General features: G+C 41.1%; 1 protein-coding gene across 3 annotated transcripts in view; it reads right to left on the bottom strand.

The window, feature by feature from the left end:
• Positions 1–6598: 6598 nt before the first annotated feature.
• The window catches only part of TGFBR1 (transforming growth factor beta receptor 1), a 35549-nt gene continuing 17024 nt past the window's right edge, over positions 6599–25123 (bottom strand). Inside the window, exons 5-9 of one of the 3 annotated variants that reach the window (XM_075417016.1) lie at positions 21333–21500; positions 20452–20608; positions 14104–14228; positions 13305–13435; positions 6599–11034 (exon numbers count right to left, since the gene is read on the bottom strand). In XM_075417016.1, the coding sequence (XP_075273131.1) occupies positions 10909–11034; positions 13305–13435; positions 14104–14228; positions 20452–20608; positions 21333–21500 (707 nt within the window). In that variant the 3' untranslated portion in view covers positions 6599–10908. Of the gene's footprint in view, positions 11035–13304; positions 13436–14103; positions 14229–17600; positions 17690–17962; positions 18433–20451; positions 20609–21332; positions 21501–25123 lie in introns of those variants that run through there. The other 2 variants (XM_075417017.1, XM_075417018.1) reach the window with 2 other exon arrangements.

Below are 25123 nucleotides of genomic sequence, written 5' to 3'. Positions count from 1 at the left end.
GGGCACAATGTTTCCCTTTTTCCAGTCACTGGGGACTTCCCCTGACTGCCATGACTTTTCAAATATCATGGAGAGTGGCTTGGCAACTACATCAGCCAGTTCCCTCAGGACTCTGGCATGCATCTCATCAGGTCCCATGGACTTCTGTACATTTAGGTTCCGCAGGAGGTCCCGAACCTGATCTTCACTTACAGCCGGAGGGATTTTACCCTCCTGGTCTCCTTCATGCCATTCATCGACTCTGGAGGGGTGAGGAGAGAGGTTGCCAGTGAAGACTGAGGCAAAAAAATTGTTTGGTACCTCAGCTTTCTCCTCATCTGCTGTTGCCAGTTTGCCGGTCTCGCTCATGAGCGGGGGTACGCTTTCTTTGACCATCTTTTTCCGGCTGACATACCTGTAGAAGCCCTTCTTGTTATTTTTCACATCCCTTACCAAGTTCAGCTCCAGCTGTGCCTTGGCCTTCCTGACCCCATCCCTACACAACCGGGCAGCTTCCCTATACTCTTCCCAGGAAGCCAGTCCCTAGTTCCCTCTTCTTCCTTAGTTTGACCAGCATCTCTTGCCTCAGCCATGCCAGTCTCTTCCCTTCTCTGCTCGACTTCTTACACTTGGGGATCGAGAGCTCTTGCGCTCTGTGGAATACATCCTTAAAGACCTGCCAACTCTGTTTTGTTCCCCTGTCCCTGAGGACCGTTTCCCAGGGAGTCCTTCTGACTATCTCCTTGAAGAGCTGGAAATTTGCCCTCCTAAAATTTAGGGTCCTGACTATGCTCTTCGTTATTCCCATTTCCCTCAGTATCATTAGTTCCACCAGCGCGTGGTCACTGCATCCCAGGCTACCTCTGATCTTGACATCCCCAACGAGCTCACTCGCATTGGTGACCACCAGGTCTAGTATCGCATCCCCTCGTGTAGGGGTGCTTATTACCTGGCTTAAGAAGTTGTCTTCAATGCATTCTAGGAACCTGCTGGATTGCCTACAGCGTGCCGTGTTGCTTTTCCAGCAGATGTCGGCGTGGTTGAAGTCCCCCAATAGGACGAGAGCCTGCGAGCGCAAAGCTTCCTGGAGTTGGAGGAAGAACGCTTTGTCTGTCAGCTCCTCTTGATCTGGCGGCCTGTAGTAGACACCAACCACTAGGTTCCCTTTGTTGCCTCTCTCTCCGATTCTTACCCATAAGCTTTCGACCTGCTCGTGGCTATTCTTCAGGGACAGCTCTTCACTCTGTAATGTTTTCTTGATGTAAAGGGCAACGCCCCCGCCCCTCCTTCCTTGCCTGTCCCTTCTGAACAGCCTGTAGCCATCAAGAGACACATTCCAGTCGTGGGATTCGTCCGACCAAGTTTCCGTGATGGCAATCAGGTCGTAGCTTTCCAGCAGCACGACTGCTTCCAGCTCCTCCTGTTTGTTTCCCATGCTGCGTGCGTTTGTATAGAGGCATTTCATCTGAGCTGTCGGCCTTGTTACCTTCATAGCAGAGCACTCCTTTTTTCCCTTGAGGTGCTTCATGGGTATTTTCTTGTTGGCACCTGATACCTCAGGCGCCTCCAGCTCCCTGACCCTTCTGGTAATAGCATCAAAAGACTGTCTTCAGGGAATAAGAAATAAGATAACACAGTTTCAAAAAGCCTCTTGCTCCTTAGGAAGCAGATGTAGATCAGGGAGGCCATTCCACAGTTGGATGTTAATGGATGTAAGCAAAGCCTGATTTCCACTCTTTAGAAACATGTAAGAATCAGACAGCAACTGTGGTATCAAAGACTTCTTACATTGCCATTCCTTAGCCTGTTCTTGTACTCATTGCAGATTTGACCACTGGGACCATACTCATGAGTACAGGCCCACAGCATAGAAGGGAATGGAAATACATGATACATGGGAAAATGCATGAATGTAAATTTTAAAATGAGGGTGTCCAGAGCAATAGGTATGCTGTAACAACTCAGAGTCATCTTGGGATTCATCGCCATTCTCCCTTTACCTCATGTTTTCCTAAGACTGTTACCGCTTCTTTTCATTTTTTTAGATATTTAACTTAAAACCACAATAAAGTAGATGTTTTCTAAGTATGTTAGTCCCTGTGGGCAGATGACCAATGTCAAGAATCAAACCAGTGACCTCCAGTTCTGGAAGTACAAGCTTCTATTGCCCAAACTGTAAGAGGCAGGCATGTAATCTCAAGAACTGCATTGGGCCACAAATATTCACGCAAAACAAGTAACTCTGAGTATGTCTACACTGGCAGGTAACGCAGAGCTATCGGAACAGAGGGATAGATCAGAACTGCTAATACTAAGGACCTGACATCTACACTATACGTGTTAGGATTTTACTTCAGATCATAGTTAACCTGGCCCTTTGGACTGAACAACCCCCTTCAACATGGGGCTTGAAGCCATTCAAAGGAAAGCTCCAGCACAAACTCGCTTTCTGAACTGTAGCCCCTGAACAAGCCATGAGAAAGGGCCACATCATCACTTCTCCCGTCTCACAAGGGTGGGCCATACATCCGTGGCCTATTTAATAAATTTTTTAGGCATGTAAGCTTCATGGCTGTTAATGCTTGTTACAGGTGACACCTGCCATATCAATAATCTATCAACTCCAAGCACGGTCACCAGCCAACAAAGGGCAACAAGAGGAGGATAAGAGGACAACAGACTCAATACTTGCAGCAGCGACCTGAGGAGAACTAACCCTGACCCTCCTAGATGTTCTTTTGTCTGAGAAAGAAGACAAGCCACATGACTTCCCAGGTGTCATGACTTTCTAGGTCTCATCGCAGTGACTGCTTTGCCCTTAGCTTACCACAAACTCTCAGCATGCTAGCTGAACTCAGACTAGTGGCAACACACTGATCTGTAAGATGTGGGATAACTGGCAACGGTCACAAAAATGTTCACATGTAGACAAGCACAAAGTCCTCTGTTATGTCTTCACCAGGTTCTTCAAGGAGACTGAGAGCCTGTATTCTCACCAGTAGGAGGCCAGACAATTCTTGATGGACAACAGAGCCTAACATCTCTCTGTCCACCTCCCATGCCCTCTGTGAGTCACCTAACTAAACTACATTGCTCAGAATCTCATTCAGTCAAGTTTTGAAAGTCCCCAAGGAAGAACAGTCCATAACTGCTCTCAGCAGCCTATTCCTGTGCTTAAGCACCCTCCTGGTGTTTTCCTTCTGCCCAGTCAGAGCTCCCAGTCTGTGGCTGCCACCTCTTGTCCTTTCTGCTGCAAATTTGTCAGAAGAATCTGCCTCTGTATTCTCCATAGGAAGCACACGTGAGCACTGTGTCCTCTGCTGCCCCTGGGATGATGCGAGTGAGCCTTTCCATTCCACCTGGAGTCATATGGACTACTTTCTTCAGCAGCAGTATACTTTGTTCTCTGAAACTGCAGGATGGCAGCTGCACCCAGGCTGTCACCAGTGACATTACTGCCGATGGGCACAGCCACAGCACGCATCCACAGCCTCGCGGGAGCATGGAAGCGTGGGATTATATATTGCTACCTTTGCACGCAGTTTTGATGCACTGATTAAAAAGTAACTGACTTCCAAGACATATTTGTGAAGCAGAAAATACCATGCTAGATCCAACAGTCCAAGAGAGGCAAGGCTGCTGGAGCTCTGCATCCCCAATCTGGCCAGCAGTGAGGCTGAGAATGTATTCCCAGTATGCACACAGGATATGTATGCAGCACGTGTGTATGTATACATGGCTGGCCACACAGAGCACCCACAGGAACCAGTGGCCTCCGCCACCTCCTCCGCTGTCTGGCTCAGCAGGATGGAGGTCTGTTGGTGGGAACACGTATGTACAGGGTGGACCCCCACAGCAGCTGGACTCAGACACGCACTCTGCCCAGCAGCTACCCCAGGATCCCAGTCTCCCCAGTTGCTGGTGCCTGGGGCTGCAGTCCCAATCCAGCTGCTGGCACCCGGACCCACACTTGCTCCAGCCACTGGCACTATGGACACGCAGACCCCCATGCGCCACGGTCCCACTCCGGCTGCTGGAACTTGTGTCTGCTTACCCTGGTCTCTCCCGTGGCTGCACCACAGACACACGGAACCTCCCACCCAAGGTCTGGCTCTGGCTGCTGCACTCAAACACCCCCAGGCCCCCAGAACAGAGTCCCTCACACAGGAAAAGATGCAGAAAGGGACTTAAACAGAAGGTAAGACAGGCTGCACAGGGCAGGGCCAGACCAGCATACTGACTTGCTAACTACCTACACAGGACCTGCCTTTTTATCCCCTTATCCCTCCATTTGCCCATACTCACTCCTTTCTCGACCACCTAAGCCTCTCCCCTTTCCCCACCCTTTGTTCCTCCCCTACACATCCCACAAATCTGGCATCCTCCTCAGACTGAAAGGTGTATTTCTAACCCCTTCTCCCCTCACTTGAAAACCTACACAAATATATTTGATATTATATAAAATGAAAAATGAATATCAACTTAAGTGCTGAATTCTTCAACAGCTCTCCCAAACTTTGTTACTGGCAACTGGAGAGTTCTTTTCAGTTTCATAATGGAGCTAATTAGAAACACATCTCAAGGACGCTCAGTCTGCATCTCCATATACCTATTTTAACACCAATAAACATTCCAATTCTGCATAGGACCCTATCAGCATGGCATGCTCTGGCTTCTTCCTCTTCAAAAGAGAGGTAAGACTTCAGGTACCATTACATCTCAGAGACTAGGGATTTAAATCTTATTTTCAGTAAACTCTCAGGAAGACTCAAGGCTGTGGGTTTCCTAGGGACTTCTGGACACTTTATGTGCAGTCTAGTCAAATAAATGAAGGAAATGCTGTGCCTACATTTTTTTCCTCAACCTGGAAGACTTGGGAACAACCCCAGCCACTCCATGCCAGAACTATGAGACTCATAAAACCACAGCAGTCCATCATGTCAGTCAGAGGACCTGCAGTGTCAGATTTTAGTAACTCTCCTCCACCAAAACTACGAACACACAGAAATACCAAGACAAAAACATTCTCCAAGCAGTGTAAGCAAACCAACATACCTTCCACACCTATCTCAACTGATGAAACTCGGACCAAGCCCCTGTCGCTCGCCAGAGGAGCCCTCCCGTAGTATCCCACCACACCAGTGATCACTCAGACGGCTGTAAGAGTTACGCTGCAGTACACCCCCTACAAAACGTTCCTGTGCTTATGTGCTTCCCCACTGTTAGTACCAGTTAAAACATCACAGCTTGCTAGATAAAGAAAGCTGGTAAGAGCACTGAACAAGAACTTTGGAATTTTTAATTTCCTATTTAAAAGGAATCTATTTTCTACCAGGACTACCCATATGCTATACTACAATTACCTGGTACATTACAGTACATTAGTTACACATTTCACAAAAATTGGTAAATGGAAGATTGCAGTACTTACTTGGTACTGCATAAAAGTGTTTATACACTCGTCACGGTGCACCGACACAAAATATTCATTACTTCAGTGCAGTGGGTATTAAAAACCACCTATTTCAACAGCACCACACTTTTAAAAATAAAAATTATATCAGGCACAACCAACCAGCTGAAAGTCTGCCACTCTTCACACTGACTTGTAATCCAAGCTACAAGGCAGACCTCCTGAACTCAGCATCTCCTCTAAAACGATCTTAAAACATCCTCACATTTAAGTTACTTGTGGTTACTGCTTGCTGTTTCATCTTCAGTTGTTTGGTTCAGTCCCTCAAGGTATGAAACACACAAGACTGTTTAATACAAGCTAAGCTTTGTAGCCAGCAGCATTACTATGCTATTTCCAGGACATACGTTTCCTCTGCTAGAAGATGTATGAGTGACTCAGGAGTTTACTGAATTCTTGCTGCTTGCAGTGGTAGGAGAGGCCTTCCTTCAGCCACTCCTGGGAGAGGGGCATGTTCTCAGACAAATCATCACACCTCCTGTGAAAGAGCTGAAACAGGAACACAGCATTTTGACATGGCTTTTGGTTTTCTCTGGACACCTTATGGCTTCCCATTTTGGAGAAAGAGTTTGCTGGAAGAAGTGCTTTTTGGTAACTCCTGTCTGGTCATTTCTGAGCCAAAATTGATGCATGCGCATAAAGTTATGGAAGGGCAAGATCTCATTTTTTGTTGCGTCTACACCTTCACCTTCCTTCAGAAATGTAACACCAGTCTAAAACTGAGTTTTGCACAGAAACAATCCACTCCAACACAACCTGATTTTACCTGCTGTTCTATGATGCACTGAGGTCAGCTGTTTCAGTAGCCTGAAATCCTCAGCAGCTCTGTTGCTTCTACGTAAACATGAACAGAGAGAAGGAACACTTTGTCATCAGTTACTTTGTCCAAGAGATCAGAGACACCAGCAAGGAATTACTCCAACATTATTGCAGGACACAGGGAAGACCAGGCACTTTATCATTACCTGTACAGCATCCATGAGATGGATTGCCTCAGCATTAGCAAACCCCTTTATCATTTTTCCACCAGCAGAAATTCCTTCTGAGGAAAGGAATTCACAGTAAACCCACATTCTGCCAGGTAAGAACATCACACCCAACCCATACCTACCTGCAACTTCTTCCTCTGAAAGACAACTCATGCAATTTGAAAAAAAGTTATTTATTTTCACTGCTTTAATCTCTCTACTGTAGTGTTAGCACTTAACATAAGCATCCACTCTTCTACTACCGTATTTACAATCCATTGAAATGTATACTCTACAAATACAATACATATTTTCAGAAATGTAAGGGAAATGCACAATTTCGTAAGGTTTAAAAAAGTGTCATTCATCTGTACAGGATCCTCAAATCATCCAAAAAGTAAAATTTACAAGGCAGTATCCACACAGCTATGTAAGGGCAGGTGCTACACTGACAAAGCAGCAAACTGGCTAATACAGTAAAATATAGAAAATTAAAGTGTTTTGGGGCACCAGATAATATGTTTAGTACCACTGAAGTTGTAAATTTAGTAATACCCATATTTCTAGAAACACATAACTGCAAACCTGGAGAATGTTCTGAAAAATATTAAACATTATATACACGAGGTAAATGTACCTTGGTCTTTTAAGAGGTAATCTGAGTTTAAAGCAACTGATATGGTGACCTTTTTTGTTTATTTTTTTAAACACAAAATGATTAACACTTTGCAATCGTTTCAATGGCACAATATAAACAAGGAACTAACTACAAGGTGAATTTCATGGCAATCACACTCAGAACCATTACTGAAAAAAATAAAATAGCCTCTTGTTTCATTTGACACCTTCATGTCCCCATACAGTCAATCCCAATGTCTTTACCTATATACAAAGTCTTTCTTAGAATTACAAGTGGAATCATGGGAGGGTGACAGTGTGTCATACTTGGAAAGTCAGCTTGAGAAACATCCCAGAATTCCAGCTTTTAAGGTCCCTGAAGAATTCCAGCATTTCAAAGACAACGTTTGAGGCTTTTCAGCATCACACCATTTCCAGCGCTCCTTCTTCTCCATGTCCATATCCACCTAGTCACAAATCTGTAAACCAAACTGAGGCTTCAATGCTACTAAAACATCAAATTGATTAATCCACAAAACTTAAGTGACTCTATAATGTATGTAATATTTACAATAAACATTTGCATCAGTATTCATCAGAAACTGTTTTGGTATATACTTGAAATGATACAAAATTAATATTTTGAATGCTAAAATATTTTGGTCCCCCTGGATTTCCAAGAGCAGATCTGGTGATATTACAATCTTAATTTAAAAAATACTTATGTGTACCTGTGTCCATATATATAAGATATGATCTTACACAGGTAAAATTTAAAGTTACATAATATGTACAGACACAGCCTTTGTAAAAGGAGTTCAGTTTATATAATGGAAAAGAAGAACAAAGCTTGACGGTGTGGTGTCAGAACTGAGGATACATATAGCTCTATTCAGAATTTTCCTGTTCTGCATTCCAATACGAATAATAAGGTTGTCCCAAAATAATGTTCCTAATGTCACATCACATATTGTATCAAGCATCCTTCCTGTGCTTTGTTGTCACAAGCTTCTATTACAAAGCAAAAAATTAGAACAATGTAAGAATAGTCACTAGCAATTCTGGAGAATGAAGACTGGTAAGTAGCTGAGATGCGACAGATGTAACAAACCACCGTACAGTTGACTGAATAATCTGCATGCCATGACACTGTTCAGCTGCTGTAGAACCAGCAGAAATGCAACAAAACTGTTCCTTACATTTTAGGAAAACTAAATGTTATGGTGATAAGGTTTTGTAGGTGCTAAAATAAGTCACTAATTAAATTATTGGATGAATTGTATTAGAAGCTCTCTCATGATACCATCAAGATCACCATAAAGATCTGAAGCATGCCAGTAGCCTGATGATTCTAAAAGTATGAACTATACCATTTGTATCTATGGTGAAGATCCAGCTACGCCTATGAAAAACTCAAAATTTAACAAAGTTAACAAATTGTTTAAATAGGAAGCCTTTGAAATTAGTATGGTGATATAGCAGGTTCTACTTTGATGCTGATCTGTGTTCTTTAAATACTTGTCTAGATACATAGAACTTGTTAGAGAGGCATGCCAGGACAGCCAAGTAGATAGACTTCAGAGTTTAGTTATAGTCAATCATTTTTGTAGAACAGTTATAACTGAAAAAACTCTGTCCATTTGCACAAAGGCATAGCTTATTTAAAATACCTACATGAAGTAACTTTTGGTCCAGCTTTGATAAGAGGCCTGAAGGACATAAGCCTGACTAGTCAGATAATGCCAAACAAACATAAGCGTGACAGCTGTACATATGTTTAAAGCCAACTGCTTTTTAAGAACTTCTCTTATCTTTACCTCTTCTCCTTGATGCCATCTTCCAGTATCTGTAAACTCATCCATGAAGGTGGTTGAATAAAGCATTTCATTATTTGCAGTTCGACCTCTGAAGGTCTGTTAATTCCTCATTATTTAAACCTATCTCCAAGCAAGCATTAAGAATCTGGAAATATGCAAGAGTCAGTGAAGTGCTAAGGCTTATCTCGGCTGTCTTATGTCACCCATATAGCCTCTTCTTACGAACACCCATCCATCTTACAGCTTTAACTACCTTGCATTGCAGACCATGGAACACAACCTCAGCCATGCTTCTGTTAGCAGCCACCCTGCCCCTGCTACTAGTACTGTGAAAAACTCAATGGACTGTATGCTGAAGAATGGAAAGTAAGCAGATCTAAGACTGCCGCGTGTGTTGCATAATAGGATGGATACTGATGCGTTCTGAAGAGGAGGAGGGGGTTAAGCGGCATATTAATTACCAGGCATCTTTACATACTGAAATACTACTGACCGAGTGTTTTGGGCATTAGTGAAACCAAAGGTCAACCAGACTCTTCCTAAAACTGCAATTAAAAAAATATCCTGGTAACAGCAGGTTTTTTTAAAGACAATTTTCCATATTAATTCCTCCATCCCCCTCCAGAAGTTGCACAGTTGGGCAGGAAGCGATTAGATTTCTAAACTAGTTTGCGAAAATCTTGTGATATCCTTAATATCTCAGGCAAATCTTGAGTAAAGCCATGCACATTCTTCTGTGTTCTTACGACAACACAAGCCACCATAAGCTTTGTTCTTGTATCTATGAAGAAGATTGCTGGAATCCTCTGGTATTCGTATCCAAAGACCTGCAGCTCACCACTTTCCGTGTATGAGGCACATACAAAATATATGCACATATAAACTTATAAGCAGCTTTGAACTTTCTAGTACAAAAGCCCTAATAACTTCAACCTAATTACAGGTGCACTTAATCCTTGTTTAATTGTAAATATTGCTCTTTGAGCCTTAAGACTCTGCAGAACTGAACAGAAAATACGCTTTTCATATTTGATTTAATGGAGCAAAATTTCCTTTAAGAACATCTTACTCCTCTTGCTACTTTTCTGAAGTAGATAGGTACTTCAAGCATTTTAGAAGTACCACTTGATAAAAAAATCTTGTATATAATTATGACTCATGACTTAACAATTAAAAAATATGACAGTGAATTAACTATCTTACACTATTTAAAACTCCTACAGTGGTTTAAAGTGAGATTTTGGTAAAATTAAAGGCATTCCACAAATTATTTACTCACTTGCTGAAATGAGTGTGAATTAGATCTTACCTAGGCAAAGGAACATTTGATTTTTAACTTGTATTTTTGAAACCAACAGTACCATAGTTTTTGTATGCACCTACTATTTTGCATTAAAAGACTCAAAAGTGGCACTTACTGGTATAATACAATCTATTCTGAAGGCAATGTAATGTTCTGAAAAAGTGGAAAAAAACAGTAATCACGTATAAAGTATTGTTGCATAAATTACGTTCCCACAACTGAACGAGGTCCATTTGCAAATCAAGGTATGAGTCCAAATGATATACTACCTCAATAGCTAGCAAAGTATACTCCAACAGTACATTCATACTCTGAATCAAAGAACTGTGACAGTGGTTCAGAACAGTGAATGTACCAGCTAGGAAAAAAAATGCTTAAAGAGCCATCAATGCACTCTAGCACAATATAGCGAACCAGTTCCATTTTAAAAGTGACCTCCTATTTTTAGCACAGTCAACTAGAGGTTAAGACCAGCTATCAACTTTCTAAATAAAAAATTGTAGGTTAATCAAACTAGACTACACACTGTTTTGTAAGTAATGTGGGAAAGAGGTTCATAATGCACAGAAAGGACCCAACACAACTGTTCAGCACATCCACAAAAATCCTAACAAGTGACATTCCTATGAAGTACTAAAAGGCAGCAATATCCTTCTGTTCCCCCAGTGAGGTAGAACAATTAACCTTCTTAACACGCCACTCTGGTGCAGATACAGATTTTTACAGTGTTCTTCGGTAGCAAATCCAGGATTACATCTTTATCCCCTCCTGTTGACTAAGTTGTGATAAAGTTTTCTTAATGCGCAGCGCTGTTAGCCTCGCAGCTCCGTTGGCATACCAGCATTCCCGCATAATTTTTGCCATTACTCGTAATGCCTGCAAAGGAAAGACAAACAATTATATGTACTGCTGTTCCAGTGTAGTCCATGTACCCTCTGCTCTGCCTTAGCCTCTTCATGCATTTTTGAAGTTTGTTACTAGTACTACAGCTGCATGGAAGAATGTGTTCTATAAAAAAACCCTCAAATTTTTACAGCATTTACAGAAAAATGAATTTCTTAAAAATACTCTAGAGCAGAACCAATATTTTTCAATAAATTTCAGCCCATGCAAAAAGGTTTTAATAAAAAAATTAGTAGTTTGCCTGCAACTGTTTTCTGAATTTTCACATTAGACAAAAACACACTCTTTTTATTGTACCTCCAGTTAAGGAGTTAGTTCAATTTACAGCAATTAAGAACTTTATCAGCTGTCTTCCTCAAACTGAAGCTCTGTAATGACTGAAAATTTTTGGAGTCTTTTTATCCTTCAAACAGTCATTCTTTGAAATCTGTGAATGCTACTACACAAGTAACAATGTAAATAAAAACTGAAGATGAAATAAATAGCTCTGTGTTACAAGATTTTACACTCAGAGCTGTATTACATTGAGCTGATTAATAAATTTGCAGGATTGGAATGGCAGCATTTAAAAAATGACTCTACAGTCCGTCAGCGCGTATCGTCGCCCTTCTCTCCTAACCTGCATTCTCTTGCCCAATCTCTTATCTCGGGGCTTCACTCATGTAGTCATTTCACACATGCCACAACCCAGGTCCCTCTTCCATCTCAAGTACATTATATCTCATCAATCCCTTACTCCTGCTGTTGTCTGCCGCAGCTATTCTCCTAAGCTCCGAATCAAAAAGTGTTGGTTCTAGCCCTCATTGGGTTCCTCGATCAATATGAACAAAGTTGGCTGGAAAGGCAAGAGCTGGCTGCTGCACGTACTACTGCCCCTGCAGCGACCACCAGCATGATGAACTCACCACACGAGCAAGTAAGCACTTCTGCGGAGGCATGGTCAGGAGCAGTCACTACATGTACACCTCGGTTCTAAGTCTTTGGCTTACTAGAGTCTCAGCTTCCTAATAACTGTGTTCATCTTTGAGTAAGTACATACAGTACAACCTCCAACACAGACAAAGTACTAAATCCACCACAGTTTTGGATAAAAATTCCTAAAGGCATTTACTGTTTTGGCCAGTCTGTAGGATATTCCTTTACTACACAATGATAGGGCAAAGACCCCTGAGTGAGTAAGTTCCAAGCGAGCACTCACAGAAGGCAGCACAGCACTGTTGAAGATACCATTTGCATCCCAGTAAGCAGCACTGCTGTGCTGGCAAAGTACTGAGCTGAAACTAGCAAGTCCACTTCTTGAAAGAGATAACCAGCCTGGTCACAAACCAATTGGCACAGACCTGATCACATCATTCATATTTACTACCCCTGTTACGGGTTAACCCCGGCCAGCAGCTGAGCCCCACACAGCCACTGACTCACTTTGCCCCAGTGGGATGGGGGAGAGAATCAGGAGGGCAAAAGCGAGAAAGCTCATGGGTTGAGATAAAGACAGTTTAATAGGCAAAGGGGGCAAACAAAGCCAAAACAAAGAAAAAAAGTGATACAAAACCAACTGCTTACCACCATCTGACTGATGCCCTCTAAGTCCCTGAGCAACAGCAACCCCTGGAAAACTCCTCCCTCCCCGGTTTTATTGCTGAGCATGATGGTGCATGGTATGGAATCTCCCTCTGACCAGTTTTGGTCAGCTGTCCCAGTTGCATTCCCTCTGCCTCTTGTCCACCCCTAGCCTACTCAGCAGTGCAGGGGGCAGTGAGAAATGGAGAAAGCCTTGCAGCTGTGTAAGCACTGTTCAGCAACAGCTAAAGCATGGGCGTGCTATCAAACTGTTTTGGTCACAAATACAAAACATAGCACCATACAGGCTACTATGAAGAAAGTTAACTCCAACCCAGCCAGATGCAGCACAAGCCCCAGGAGCACAATTTATCTGCAGTGATGCTTCCTGTATAATGTAATTCAGACAAGCTTTAACTTTCATTAGTGTCACCTACACTTTACAGGAAGAGATCCTAGAACCCTCCATGCAGGGTTAGCTATTAATTTTTGTGAAACTACATTAAATGTTAATGTATAACCAAGGATCAATGACATTCAATAAAGCCATAATGATCAAAATGAAATTAAGTTCTCCTAGAAGCAACCCTTCTCCCTTCAAAAACAAGCAGAATTTTTAAGCCATTGAAATCAATAAAAGCTCTTGTGTCTGTTAAAGCAACTTTAGCAAGGTTAGTTAATACCTCACAGCTTTGCCATCTGTTTGGAATATTGGGCCTTAACTTCTGCTCACATACAACTTTCCGCATTTCTTCAACAGAAGGATCTGAAGGAACAAGGTCATAGTATGGCAACTGGTAATCTTCATGGATTCCTGTAATAGGTTGAAAATAGCTTTATTTCAGCTAACACTAAATAAATTACACATTCTTCGCTTTTTACTGTGTTCCTTATTAGTACTCTACCTTTTTTGTTTTTATATTTAAAAATTACATTACAATGACTGACAATTTTTTAAAAAAATCCTTAACTATACCTTAGGAGTTGTTTACATTACCTTTGAAGAATTTTTAACTTTGAAATTTATACATTTGGAAAAGATGGAAGCTATGTCAAATCTTTCATAGGCTATACTAAAGACATGCTTCTTGGAAGCATATGATTTATAATAGCATGTTTTATTTTAAATAAGGTATGGATGTTATTTGAAAACATTCTAGCTAGCCCTTACTTGTGGTATTTGTCCTTTGCTCTCAAGGACATTTAACTTCACCCTTTTCTCACCCCTATGTAAAGCTTTTTTCTAAAAGTTAATATGGACAAGAATATTTCCTATTTTCTTCAACAGGTATGGTTCATCAATTTGTAAAGAGGTCAAACAACCCAGTCATCATTTACAGCATTAACAGTTAGAAAGTCTGGGACATACTGGCTATTACGTTGCATCGTTTTTAGAGCTAGCTGTTTACTTAAACTTATTCAGGTTCTGTGAGTTACTTATAATTCCTTAGTATGTCCAGTTTTGTAAAGGTTGCCACATACCACCGATTGAGCATCGCCGAGCTATTTCCCAAAACACTAATCCCATTGCATAGATGTCTGCTCGTTTGAATGACTCAAAATGTTTCATGTTTATGGAATCATCTAGAACTTCAGGTGCCATGTACCTATTCGCAATGATAAAAAAAGAAGAAAACATTACATTTCATAAATACTTACTGCAGAGGAAGTTCACTACTACTGATCGGCTCAAAGCCAAATTTAAATATTTATGTGAAAAAGGAGACAAAGGAAAATCTGCTTCATTAAGGTTATCCAATCAAAGACCTTTCAGCACAAAGGGGACAGTAAGTAAACAGAGAGGAACAAGCAAAGGAATAGGGGAAAATAAGTGAAATGTGAAACGATAAACAGACAGAGCCATAAACCTGACAGACACAGGATAAGAGACAATGCCAAAGACCAAAAATCTCCAGTTGCTAACTGAAAGGCTATTGAGAAACTCCAAACATAGCTTTAGAGAGGGCCGGTCTGGACATTGTCACTGTTAGTAAGTGGGAAACAAGAGGAAGATGAGGATTGTGGATATTCCAGGGGAGGCCTGTGGGACTATGCCATGCTTATCCAGGAATGTTTTGGAGAAGGGTAACTGGGAGAAACAAAAGTGGGGAATAGATAGAAAAGCTTATCAAAGGGACCAGTTGCATGAACAGTTGCCAGTCACTGTGCCTGTCTGACTAAGTCCTGCACCTGCTCACAGCAGGGTATCTTTTCTTATTATTAAATCTTAACTGTATTTCTATGCATTCTCCCTCTCAAGCCCATATGCATGTGTGCTCTAAGGACTACACGCCAGCAGCTCAAGGCAGGCATGAGCAAACTCAGGACTAGCAACTGGAGTTAGACCAGGGATGAAGCTGCCCTTGGGTGACAGCAACTGGAGAGAAGGAGGGCCTTGGCATTAGCAGCTGAAATGGGAACTGTGGATCCTAGGAGCACATGTCCACAGGTGTTAGGAGCACATGCCTTGAGCTACTGTGGAGGGACCAGCGTGAATTAATTCTGGGCCAGCCACTGCAGTCAGATAGTGGGTGAAGGCAGCCCTGGTGCCAGCAGCTGGAGCAAATGAGGGTCTCTGCTTCAGCTACTGAAGTGGGACCATGGGTCACAGGCTTCACAGTCACATGCTTACAGGTACCAGCTACAGGGGAGAACTGCAATGAGAAAAGCAGAGTATGGGTGTCTCAGCACCAGAAGCTAGTTGGAATCACAGGTCATAAGGTCTATGTGCCTGGGTGCCAGCTGCTTCGGTGGGCCAGGTCTGTACTTCCCCCAAATCTGGTACGCATGGTAGGTGTGCATGGGTGTAATTCACTAGCAAACTTCAAGCTGGTCTAGCCAGCAAATAGGCAGCACAGGCAGGGATGTTTTACAGGGAGAAGGCCTGCACTGGTATGCGAGGGAATCCAAGCATGGAGGTGTGCACACAAGTACATGCAATATTTGCTACTGTGCATTAATCCAGCCCAACTGGTGAACAGGAGACCTACGGAGCACAGAAAGGTGCATTAGACACACTGAGGGTTGTACTCATAGTTGAGGGATTCATAAACATGCATGGGCTTGTGAGATTACAGCAGGGGGTGTGTGTTTTCACTAACGAAGTCCAATCCTGATCAGCTGAAGAGAAGGAAGGAGACTTGGCTGTCTATAATTATATTTTATACAAGTTCTGACAGTATTTTATGTGGGTGGTGAAGACAGCGCATGGTGTATAGCAACCTGTATGATCAGCCCTGTCAGTATTGTACACGTCTATTTATGCCCATCTTCACTACTGGCTGAATCTCAGGTAAGAAAGCAGCAGCCACATCCATGGGCCTGGGATGAACAGAGCTCCAGCCCTTTGGACACACCATGCTGGGCTCCAGCGGCCAGGCAGGAGGAAACCCCAGCTCCTGGAATCTGCCAAGATATAGCAGCCACTTACAATGTACCCTAGCAAGGCTAGGAGGGAATAGACATGAAGGGCTAGTTAAAAAAGCAGCATTGTTAAAGATTCCTTGGGAACAAAGGCGGTAACTGATTCTTCATCATACAGTTTGTAAGTCCCATCATAAACCACGCTTGGCTTTTTAAATAATAAATCCTATTTGGGTTATACATTAGCAACTAAGCTCACAAGAAAAGTTTACTTTATCAACATTTTCTGCAATAGGAAAATCCGTGACAGACTGTCAACAGAGAAACAAGGACTGAAAACTGGTCATGGCATCCAAGTGATTGTTACCTTGTTTAGTGACTAGGCCTAATGTGGGAACATCAAGCAAAATGTCAGTGTGGACCACATTGTGATAGTTACTGACAGCAATATGCCTGCTGGCTGCTGGAAGTAATGAATGGTATTTGCTGCATCAGTCACCATCAGTTGTAGTATTGCGCTCTCCATCTGGTATAGCTCTGGCAGCTAAATCCAGTATGTTCTGCTTAGCAGAGTTCAGTGTGTTTCTCCACATCACTGCCCTGTCAATCTCAAGCTGACATATTAATGAAGCAGGCAAACAATGACACCAGTGTTTTGGAGAGCACAGTTAACTGGTAAAAAAGCAACATGCATAGATTACTGGAGTGGAATGCAGGTGTCAGGCAATAGCTCAACCTCTGGAACAGCCACAGAAGACTATGCACAATTTCATTTAATCAACATAATACTAGGATTTTCTTTTCCTAGTACCAGGAATAGTAGGCAGAATACAAGACACTACTTCAAATAAATTTCAGGACTATCAGGCCTTTCAGAACTCTCTCAGCACTACTGTGTCTGATGGAAATGACATACACACAAGGTAGCGAGGGCTATCAACAAAAGAGAAAAAGTGTAACCAGTAGTCCAGAACTTCACAAAGGGTTGCCAACATGAGTGTTCTCCTAAGCACTGTACAGGCATATAGATTCCCCACAAGTGACAAACAAACAGAGGACAACTGTCTAGAGAGGAACATAAGGTTTACTTTGGCAGTATTTATTGAATAGAAGAAGAGTCTTAAGTTTACGTATGTCACAATCTTTGATATGGACAAGGCTCAAATTATTCTGGGCCACCTGTATCAAAAACCTTTTAATCAAGAATGCAGGATTGTGGTGGGTGCTTTAATGCTCTCCAAGGATTTTGCATTATTGGATAATCTTCTTACGCTACTACATGTACTTGACAGTATAGTAATCAGCTTTTGGCCTAGAAGAAAGAATATTTGATCTGTCTTAAAACTACACGGGGATGAGAAGAGTGATGGAGCTGGAAAAACACCACACCAAAAACCCCAACCATGCTGCCAAACTGTCAGCCAGAATCACCTATACAAGCAGTAAAGAAGATTGTCTCAGTTTCTGTAAATCATCCTAATGACAAAGGTTTTAACAGGGAAGACCACAAAAGGCCTGAATGTGGCAATGGAGCTGAATTCATACCCTCAAAGGAAAAAAATCCCTCCCCCCACAACGTGTCTTCCATTGAATTTATTGGCAAATTGACCTCTTACCATGATCCTCCATCAATGCACTTAGACTGGCTTTGGCTTCCATAACACAGAATGGTGACTGACTGCTCAAAAAGTCTGAGAGATTATTGCTGGAACAAGAGAGGCGAAAGGCAAGAAGGTCATCTAGTGCAGTTAGCAGATTAGCCATTTAATGGCTATCAGACAAAAGGGAGAGAAACATGCATCTCCTTGTCAGTTTATATATTGGAAATGCATTGCTTGTCAGAAACAGTATTTTAGGCTATGGAGAGTCTATTCTACATAGACTAACTTTGACCTTCTGCAGCTCAGTACTCTCCAAGAACGAAAGGACAAGTCTACAAAGAAGTTTACAGATTATGTTGAGCACAGCCTTGCCAAACTTTGGGTGCCTGCTGACCTCTTCCCCCCACCCCTTTTGGTCCAAAAGCTCTCTATTAGTTGCCTAAGTTTCTTGTACAACGTACAGGGAGCTTGGTGTCATCAAACAGGACCCATACGCAACAAGTCGAGTGTGAAGTCTCCCTTCAGCAAGCCAGTTCTCCACAAGCATAGCTAGAATTCTGCTCATACTAGGTTTAGGTAAACTGCAGAAAAGCACCCGTGTTAAGGTAGAATTTGCAGCCAAACTTCTTTTAAACACAGCCTATTTCAACCAAAAGTAACAGCTGGGCCACACTTCTCAAACAAACAAACAAAAAAAGGTGAATTAGTCAATTTTTTTTTTTACTTGCCTCAGGGAGTGAGAGAGGGATTCTATTTCCTTCTCAGTTTAAAGCTCACATTCCCTGCTTTATGCTGCAGGCTGAGCTGTGAAAGCACATAGTTCACACCCTCTGGTAAAGCTAAGCCTCTGAACAGAAAAGAAATAGAAAGAAATAGATTCATTCAGTCAGAGAGAAGGATCATCAGTCTGACTCAGCACCTGGATCACTCACCCAAGAGTGAGTCTTGCTTGCTCCCTAGACCATATATTTTTTACAACAGACAATCATTAATCCATGTGCAGAAGAGGTACCAGCAATGGCAATCAATGGGAGTTAAAATTGTCACTGAACAGATATGAACTTTATTATGAAAAATTAACCAGAAGTGCAGAGTTACTTACCTAAGAATGCACAAGAAGGAGGTAGAGGGGACCAAGCCTTTTTTGAGAATGAACAATTTTGAGAGGCAGAAGCGACTAATGTCTTTAAAGTGGGAAACAGACTTAGTCCTGCTGCTGCCCACTGCAGCAAGCAAGAGAGTTACTATAGCTTTACCCTTGTGAAGAAGCATAAGGCAGATGACCACGTAATTTAATAGCGCCAACGCAAGAAGAGATCTTGTAAGTGGGATCTACCGACATAGCTGAAAGGATGCTTTCTTTAAAGACTAAAGAAAGTAACTGCACATCATTTTTCTTTGCATGTAGGTGTAGTAGCAAATACTAAGTGACATGTAGTATGCGCCCTGCACACAGCTAAGTTTGCAGTGACAAATTCCAAAGTAGCCTGCTGTTTTACTGCCAATGATTACTGGAGACTTTCAGAAGCAGTAATGCCCAGTGCTTTGTAATCTAGGAGTAGTTCAGAAAATAAATCTCATCTGACCATTTGTGTGGTATTTTGAAGCTGGCAAATGACTAGTACTGCAGAGCTTTAAAGTAATTTCAGTGAGATAATTGTCAGTAAAATAAGTTTTCAGCACATGTTCTAAAAGCTTTTGTTCACTGAGCCTTAAAAAAAAAAAGGCTTTTTCTTCCAAAAAGCTAAAGGGGCACCCTAGTTCATTGTAAAACCCCGATCACACAAGCCCCGCCTCCTCTGCAGTATCACTCACTGAAGAGATACATATAAAAAAACTTCTATGTATGGATTGGAGATTGGGCAACAGCAACACAGAATTTTCTCCAACACTGCTATGGCATATGTTGAAGTTACTCATGTGCAGCCCTGAATCACTGGGCTTCCGCACATTTCTCTGTGACAGGTGTACAAACTTCAGTTTGACATACCACTGAACCTACATGCATCAAAAGCACAAAAAGTTGCCCACATCACATAACTCTGTTGCTGTGCTTCACTGTTAGTGCTGCTATCTCTGTATGCTGTGCAGCTGCACAGATTGCTACAGGAAATTCATCTTCTCTTCCAAACAGCTTCCTGTTATTATTGTCTGAAGGTCCAGCAATGGTAAATTACAGTCAGTAAGTTTTAATGCACTTGTGTTGATGGAGTTAAACACTTATGAGTTCTTCTGAGGATAAGAAAAATCTGTATTTCCAAATTCAGAAGCAGGCCTTTAAAAGAAAGGGAGTATACCAACTCATCCACTGATAATTCTATTTACGCATTAGCTGACAAAGATGACTGCTGTTTTAAGCTCTTGTATTTCTCTCAAAAACATGATCCCATGAAAGCCTGCATCCAAGACTCTGCACCTTGTATGTTCTATCACAGATTTTTCACACTGAAAAAAATCCAGCTTTTTACTTTCACTGTCAGTATCCTGTCTTAGACTCCTGATTGGGCTGCAAATAACACTTCCATGCAACACAAGGCAAAAAGAATGAAGATACAGCAGTGAAGTCTCCAAAACTGCCATTCATCAATTCTCCTAACTGTTTTAACATATACTTGTGCCCTACAATGTTTTGCAAGTTTTCGGTACTTTACACATGCTAGTAACAGATACTGAGATTCAACATACTTTTTAACACACCTATGGTCCAACCAAATTACAAGCTGGTAAGAAGTGCCTAGGAACTCTGCCTGCCATTATTTACATTTTCCTGCTGCTTGTGTTTATACAGACAAAAATCCTCTATATGGGACAAGAAAAAAGCATTTTACTATAAAAGTTGCCTGACACATCACGTTAATGATTTTACCTTTTTGTTCCCACTCTGTGGTTTGGGGCAATATCAATTGTGTCTGTAGCTGAATCGTGTCTAACAGCCAGTCCTAGGTCTGCAATGCAGCATGTTCCATTCTTTTTTACCAATATATTTTTTGATTTCAAATCTCTGTGGGCAATCGCTGGTTTGCCTGGAAGAGAGAAAAAAAACCAGAAATAACACATTTGTAAAAAAGATAATTACTACTATTCCATATTATTATTCTATCTGCCTGTTGCAGATTTTATTTGAAGTTACAGAATTCCTTCCAGTTCTGCTGCTTTATGTGCATCAAGGTAACTCCTGAAATCATTCACTGTGGACTGGCTGGCTGTCCAGAAAAGTGCCTTAGATGTCTACTTTATTACTTCACTCTACTGCTCCTTTCCCTCTTCCTGTAAGTATTTATTGCATATACATAGTACTTGCCACAAAAAAAATTTCTAACCTGTCTAGAAATAGACCCACAGTGCTGTCTCAAATCAAAGTTAAGAAGATACTACAGGCACGATTACTTAGTGCCTTTTAACAGGTGTTTTGTCAGAAGGATTGTTACATCACAAAACTTGCATATACCATAGAAAGATAGGTAAAAAACCCTTCCAAATTAAGAAGTTCTATTAGTTCAGAAATTATCACAGGTCCCAAACAGACATTTTTCAATTCACTCAGCTCCACAAGGGATTAACTTGGGTATCGATGCTTTCAGCTGCCTTCTCATCACGTAAGTAAGTAGCTGTGCGCAAAGCAACTACGCCCTTAAAAGGTTGAATGTCCTAATCAACAACAGAATTGCAGTAGAAAGAGCTATGTATGTGTCATTTCTTAAAAATCCAGAATTATCCACAAGACAGGCTGAATAGTTGTAAGATTACCTTGAGTGCCAACAATTTCCATGTGAAGATGAGCAAGACCACTGGCAGTGGACAAAGCTAGTTTTATCATTCCTTCTACTGTTACTGTGTACCTGTTCAGGTAATCAAAGAGTGATCCATGCTCATGATAGTCTGACACCAACCACAGCTGAGTCCATGTACCATTGTCTGCAAAATAACACTGGCATGAATACCACACATACACACACAGAACACAAGCAAACCATATATGCCACTTCTATACAATGCTTATGAAGTACAAGTCATGTTTTGCAAGTAACCGCAGCCAACTGGACTCATAAATCTTTACTTCTGTCCCTGCACTATTTAAATTCTGTAACGGCTGGGACTACCATGCAAGACTTTCTGAACAGGTTAGTGAGTAGTCTTTTACTTAAACTAAAAGACAAGCCATAGAAAGGCAATGCCACTCTGATCCCGAGGTGAACTATTCAGGGTATTAGCGAGGCCCTGCATTCCTCTAACTTTTCTGCTTGGGGGGAACCATGCTCAACGCATGATGCAAAATTAATCCTGGCACTATCGGTCTAGTACAACATTGTCCAAAGGAAAAAAAAAAAAAGTCTCTCAAGCTTTGTCATAACCTATCTGGCCTCAGCCTGGGAGACAATTTCCTTCTTGAGCAGAAGCTTGCAAGCAGCAGACACATTACTTCAAAAACAAAGTCAAATCCCACCTCTGGTGAACTTTAAGTTGCTGGCCAAAATTGAGGTTTCCAGGAGGTGCAAGGGTAAAAAGCATGAAAAAACACTGATTATGAGAAAACCAGTTGGCTGTATGATTTTTCACTGAACTATGAAGAACAAGACAGGCTATAACACATTTGCAGATATCGAAATGCATTCATATGACAGATAATAACTGAACGGTTCACCTTATTAAACTAGTGGACTCAAAATACCCTGATGCTTAAGCTGCAGAGAGAAGACTATTAAAGAAATTCAAATCAAGAGGGGGCGAAGTTTGGTTTTTTTTTACCTAAGAAGTAGAAATACACCCAGAAAAGACCAATCCTGCCACCAAATAGGTTTTCCAGTTTTGTTATAAAAGCAACTCTCATGTGGCAGATCTGCGAAGTGTTTTTATAGCTAGCTACTTTTGTAGAAGAGTCTTTCATCTCTAAGAGACTAGTTATTCCAGAAAAGATTTCAGTTTGAGTTCTATCCTGTATTACACAGCCAGTATTCCCTAAGAACAAGCGAGAAAACTCAGCCAGAAACTCTCTCTTTATGTGGTAGTCTCTAAGGATTATCAAAATGCATACTCAAGAATATGAAGAACAGGAAGGAGAGAAGTGAATTCAGAAGTTAGTTTCTATCATAAACATGCTGAAAAATTTTTAGTTTCCAGGCAGCAGGTTCTTACATTTCCCTCCCCTTCTTCCTCCACTCCCTTCAAAAAACCACTCTTGGCCCATAAAAGGGCCAGAGGCACAAAACGCCCGATCCACAGATTGACAGAAACTACTTTTATAAAAGTACCTGTGCTTGCCTTTAAATAAGCACTTGGGTGGGGGTGGGAACACTTCCAAGCATCCCTTCTACTTGGATTTTTTGAGGGAGGCCAATGATGCCATTAAAAATTAATTAAAAAGCCACCAAATGCTTCAGAGAAGAGAAATAAAAGTCTAATCTACATTCAAACAATTCTCATAACGGAAAGAGAATTCTGCCTTGCTACATTCACAGAATAGTCTCAAGTTGTTAATTTAAACACGCAAAAGAAAGCAGTCAAAGGCTCTAACCTGTAAAAGACTGTTAGAAAGCTGCTATTGCAGTGGGAAGCTTCTTATAACACGCCCACAGAAGTGACTCCTAAGCTGTGTTTTTTTAAAAAAGAAAAAAGGAAATTAAAGGGGTTTATTTAAAGTATCATCAATTATTTTATAGTTATGACTGATGCTTCTTTGCTACTTCGCATATCCAAGCATGAACTTGTAGAATTCAGCATACTATTAAATGTGACTTTTTCCAAAGGTAATGATGGTCTCTGAAAAGTCAGTCCAACAGTATTAGCTTCACTGAACCAGTTTGACAGAACCATTAGAAACAGGTATGTGTTCACAGGCATATAAAAGGTGACCTCAAATACATAGAGAGCTCCAAAATGCCGTAGAAGCTCAAAATAAACTTAATCAGCTGAGAGTATCCCCTTCACTCAGTTTTATTCTACTGCTTCACCAGTTATGACCCTATATTGCCTAAAATAATCCTCTCCTGGGCATTAACACTATACAAACTCCTCGCTTAATCCTGCATATGATTTCTTCTCCTGTTTGTTACGAACGGATACCTCATCAGGTGTCTAAACTAGATCACAATAAGTAGGGAAATTAGCAATCTAATTTTAAGTAGTCTACCAAACCTATTGTGTTCAAACAGATCTTCTAAAGATGTCACAAAGTTTCTAAAGAATTACCATTGCTTTGAACCAAGATTATAGCATCTTTGCATAAAGATTTTCCCATCTTAAGTCTAGATGCCCACCTAAGAAGAGAACATGCTGCTGATTACAGACTCTTCTACTTTACTTTTATTTATTACACTCCAGTCTTAATATTCAGTCTGTTTTTACTTTCCTCCCAAATGAGAAAATATAAAGCTGGGCTTACTATCCATTCTGAAAGGACCCGTGATTCTTTCTTATTGTATGTCATATTTGTGTCCCTTCAACCACATTCTAAGAAGGGATGGTGTTACATCCAAGCTTACATGAATAATATTAATTACAGACAAGCTGAAACGCAGCAATAAGTACAGTGTCCAGCTGTTAGATGGGACCCACTACATTTTCTTTACCTTGCTACATTTGACAAGCTACGCATTCATTTAGCAATCTAAGCAGAACACGTTATGATGAACTTAAGTCTTCTACTGTTGACAGTAGTTAATTATTACTTGGTAATAAGTAACCTGATCCTGAGTATTTTTGGCTGCACAGTAAACAGCATCTGCCATAAAGCTTTCAATCACAGGATTTGCATTATCAGGTAAGAAAAAGTAATTACACTCAGTTGTAGTCACATACAGTAGCACAGCCCTCCATGACAAGATAACCTAACCTAGTTCATATATGCACCATGATCAATAATCTAAAAGCAGTTTCAGAATGTTCAAGAACATTAGAAAAATTTACCTATGTTCTTGCAAACCTATCTAAGAGATTAATTATGGTTATTTCATCTGTTTGCAGGAAACCTGAACGTACTTTACATCAAAATCACTCGGATGATGTTTTTCTTTTGCAGTTCTAACAAAACTCGAAATTCTGAGTAAAGATGCTTTCAGATGTGTTGTCAGAAGACCGATTACAGTTTGAGAAAAACATTAGTAAAGTCCAAGCAACACCCGTTTTAGACAAGCTGCCTCTTGAAGCAAGGAATTTATAACAATTGCTTTATCAAATTAAAATCAAGTTTCAATTAAAACTGAATTGACTGAATTCACTTAAGTGAATGCTAGATGCTTTTTTCACATTGGTACTAGCAAAACAAAAATTTGGACTTGGTACATGCTTGATTTTAAATCTTATATTAGGTTTGAAGTTCAACTTACTAAGCTGAACGTTTAAAAGAAGTTACAGAAACTGCCTAATCGCATGTGTTCTCTAGTGTCATGTAGTAAAGTGTTACAAAGCAGAGAGTGGGATACATTAGCCTTTCTTGGCATGCAGATCACGCAACAGAAACCAGGAAAAAGCAGTGAAAAGATCAGATACAGATGGGATCTATAACTAGAAAACTCCTAGAAATGAGATATTCAGGGAGATGT

Source organism: Opisthocomus hoazin, chromosome 3 (genome assembly GCF_030867145.1).
Source record: "Opisthocomus hoazin isolate bOpiHoa1 chromosome 3, bOpiHoa1.hap1, whole genome shotgun sequence".
Lineage (NCBI taxonomy): Eukaryota > Metazoa > Chordata > Aves > Opisthocomiformes > Opisthocomidae > Opisthocomus > Opisthocomus hoazin.
The sequence above is the reverse complement of the archived record's forward strand: the minus strand, read 5'-3'. Positions and strand labels throughout refer to the sequence as shown.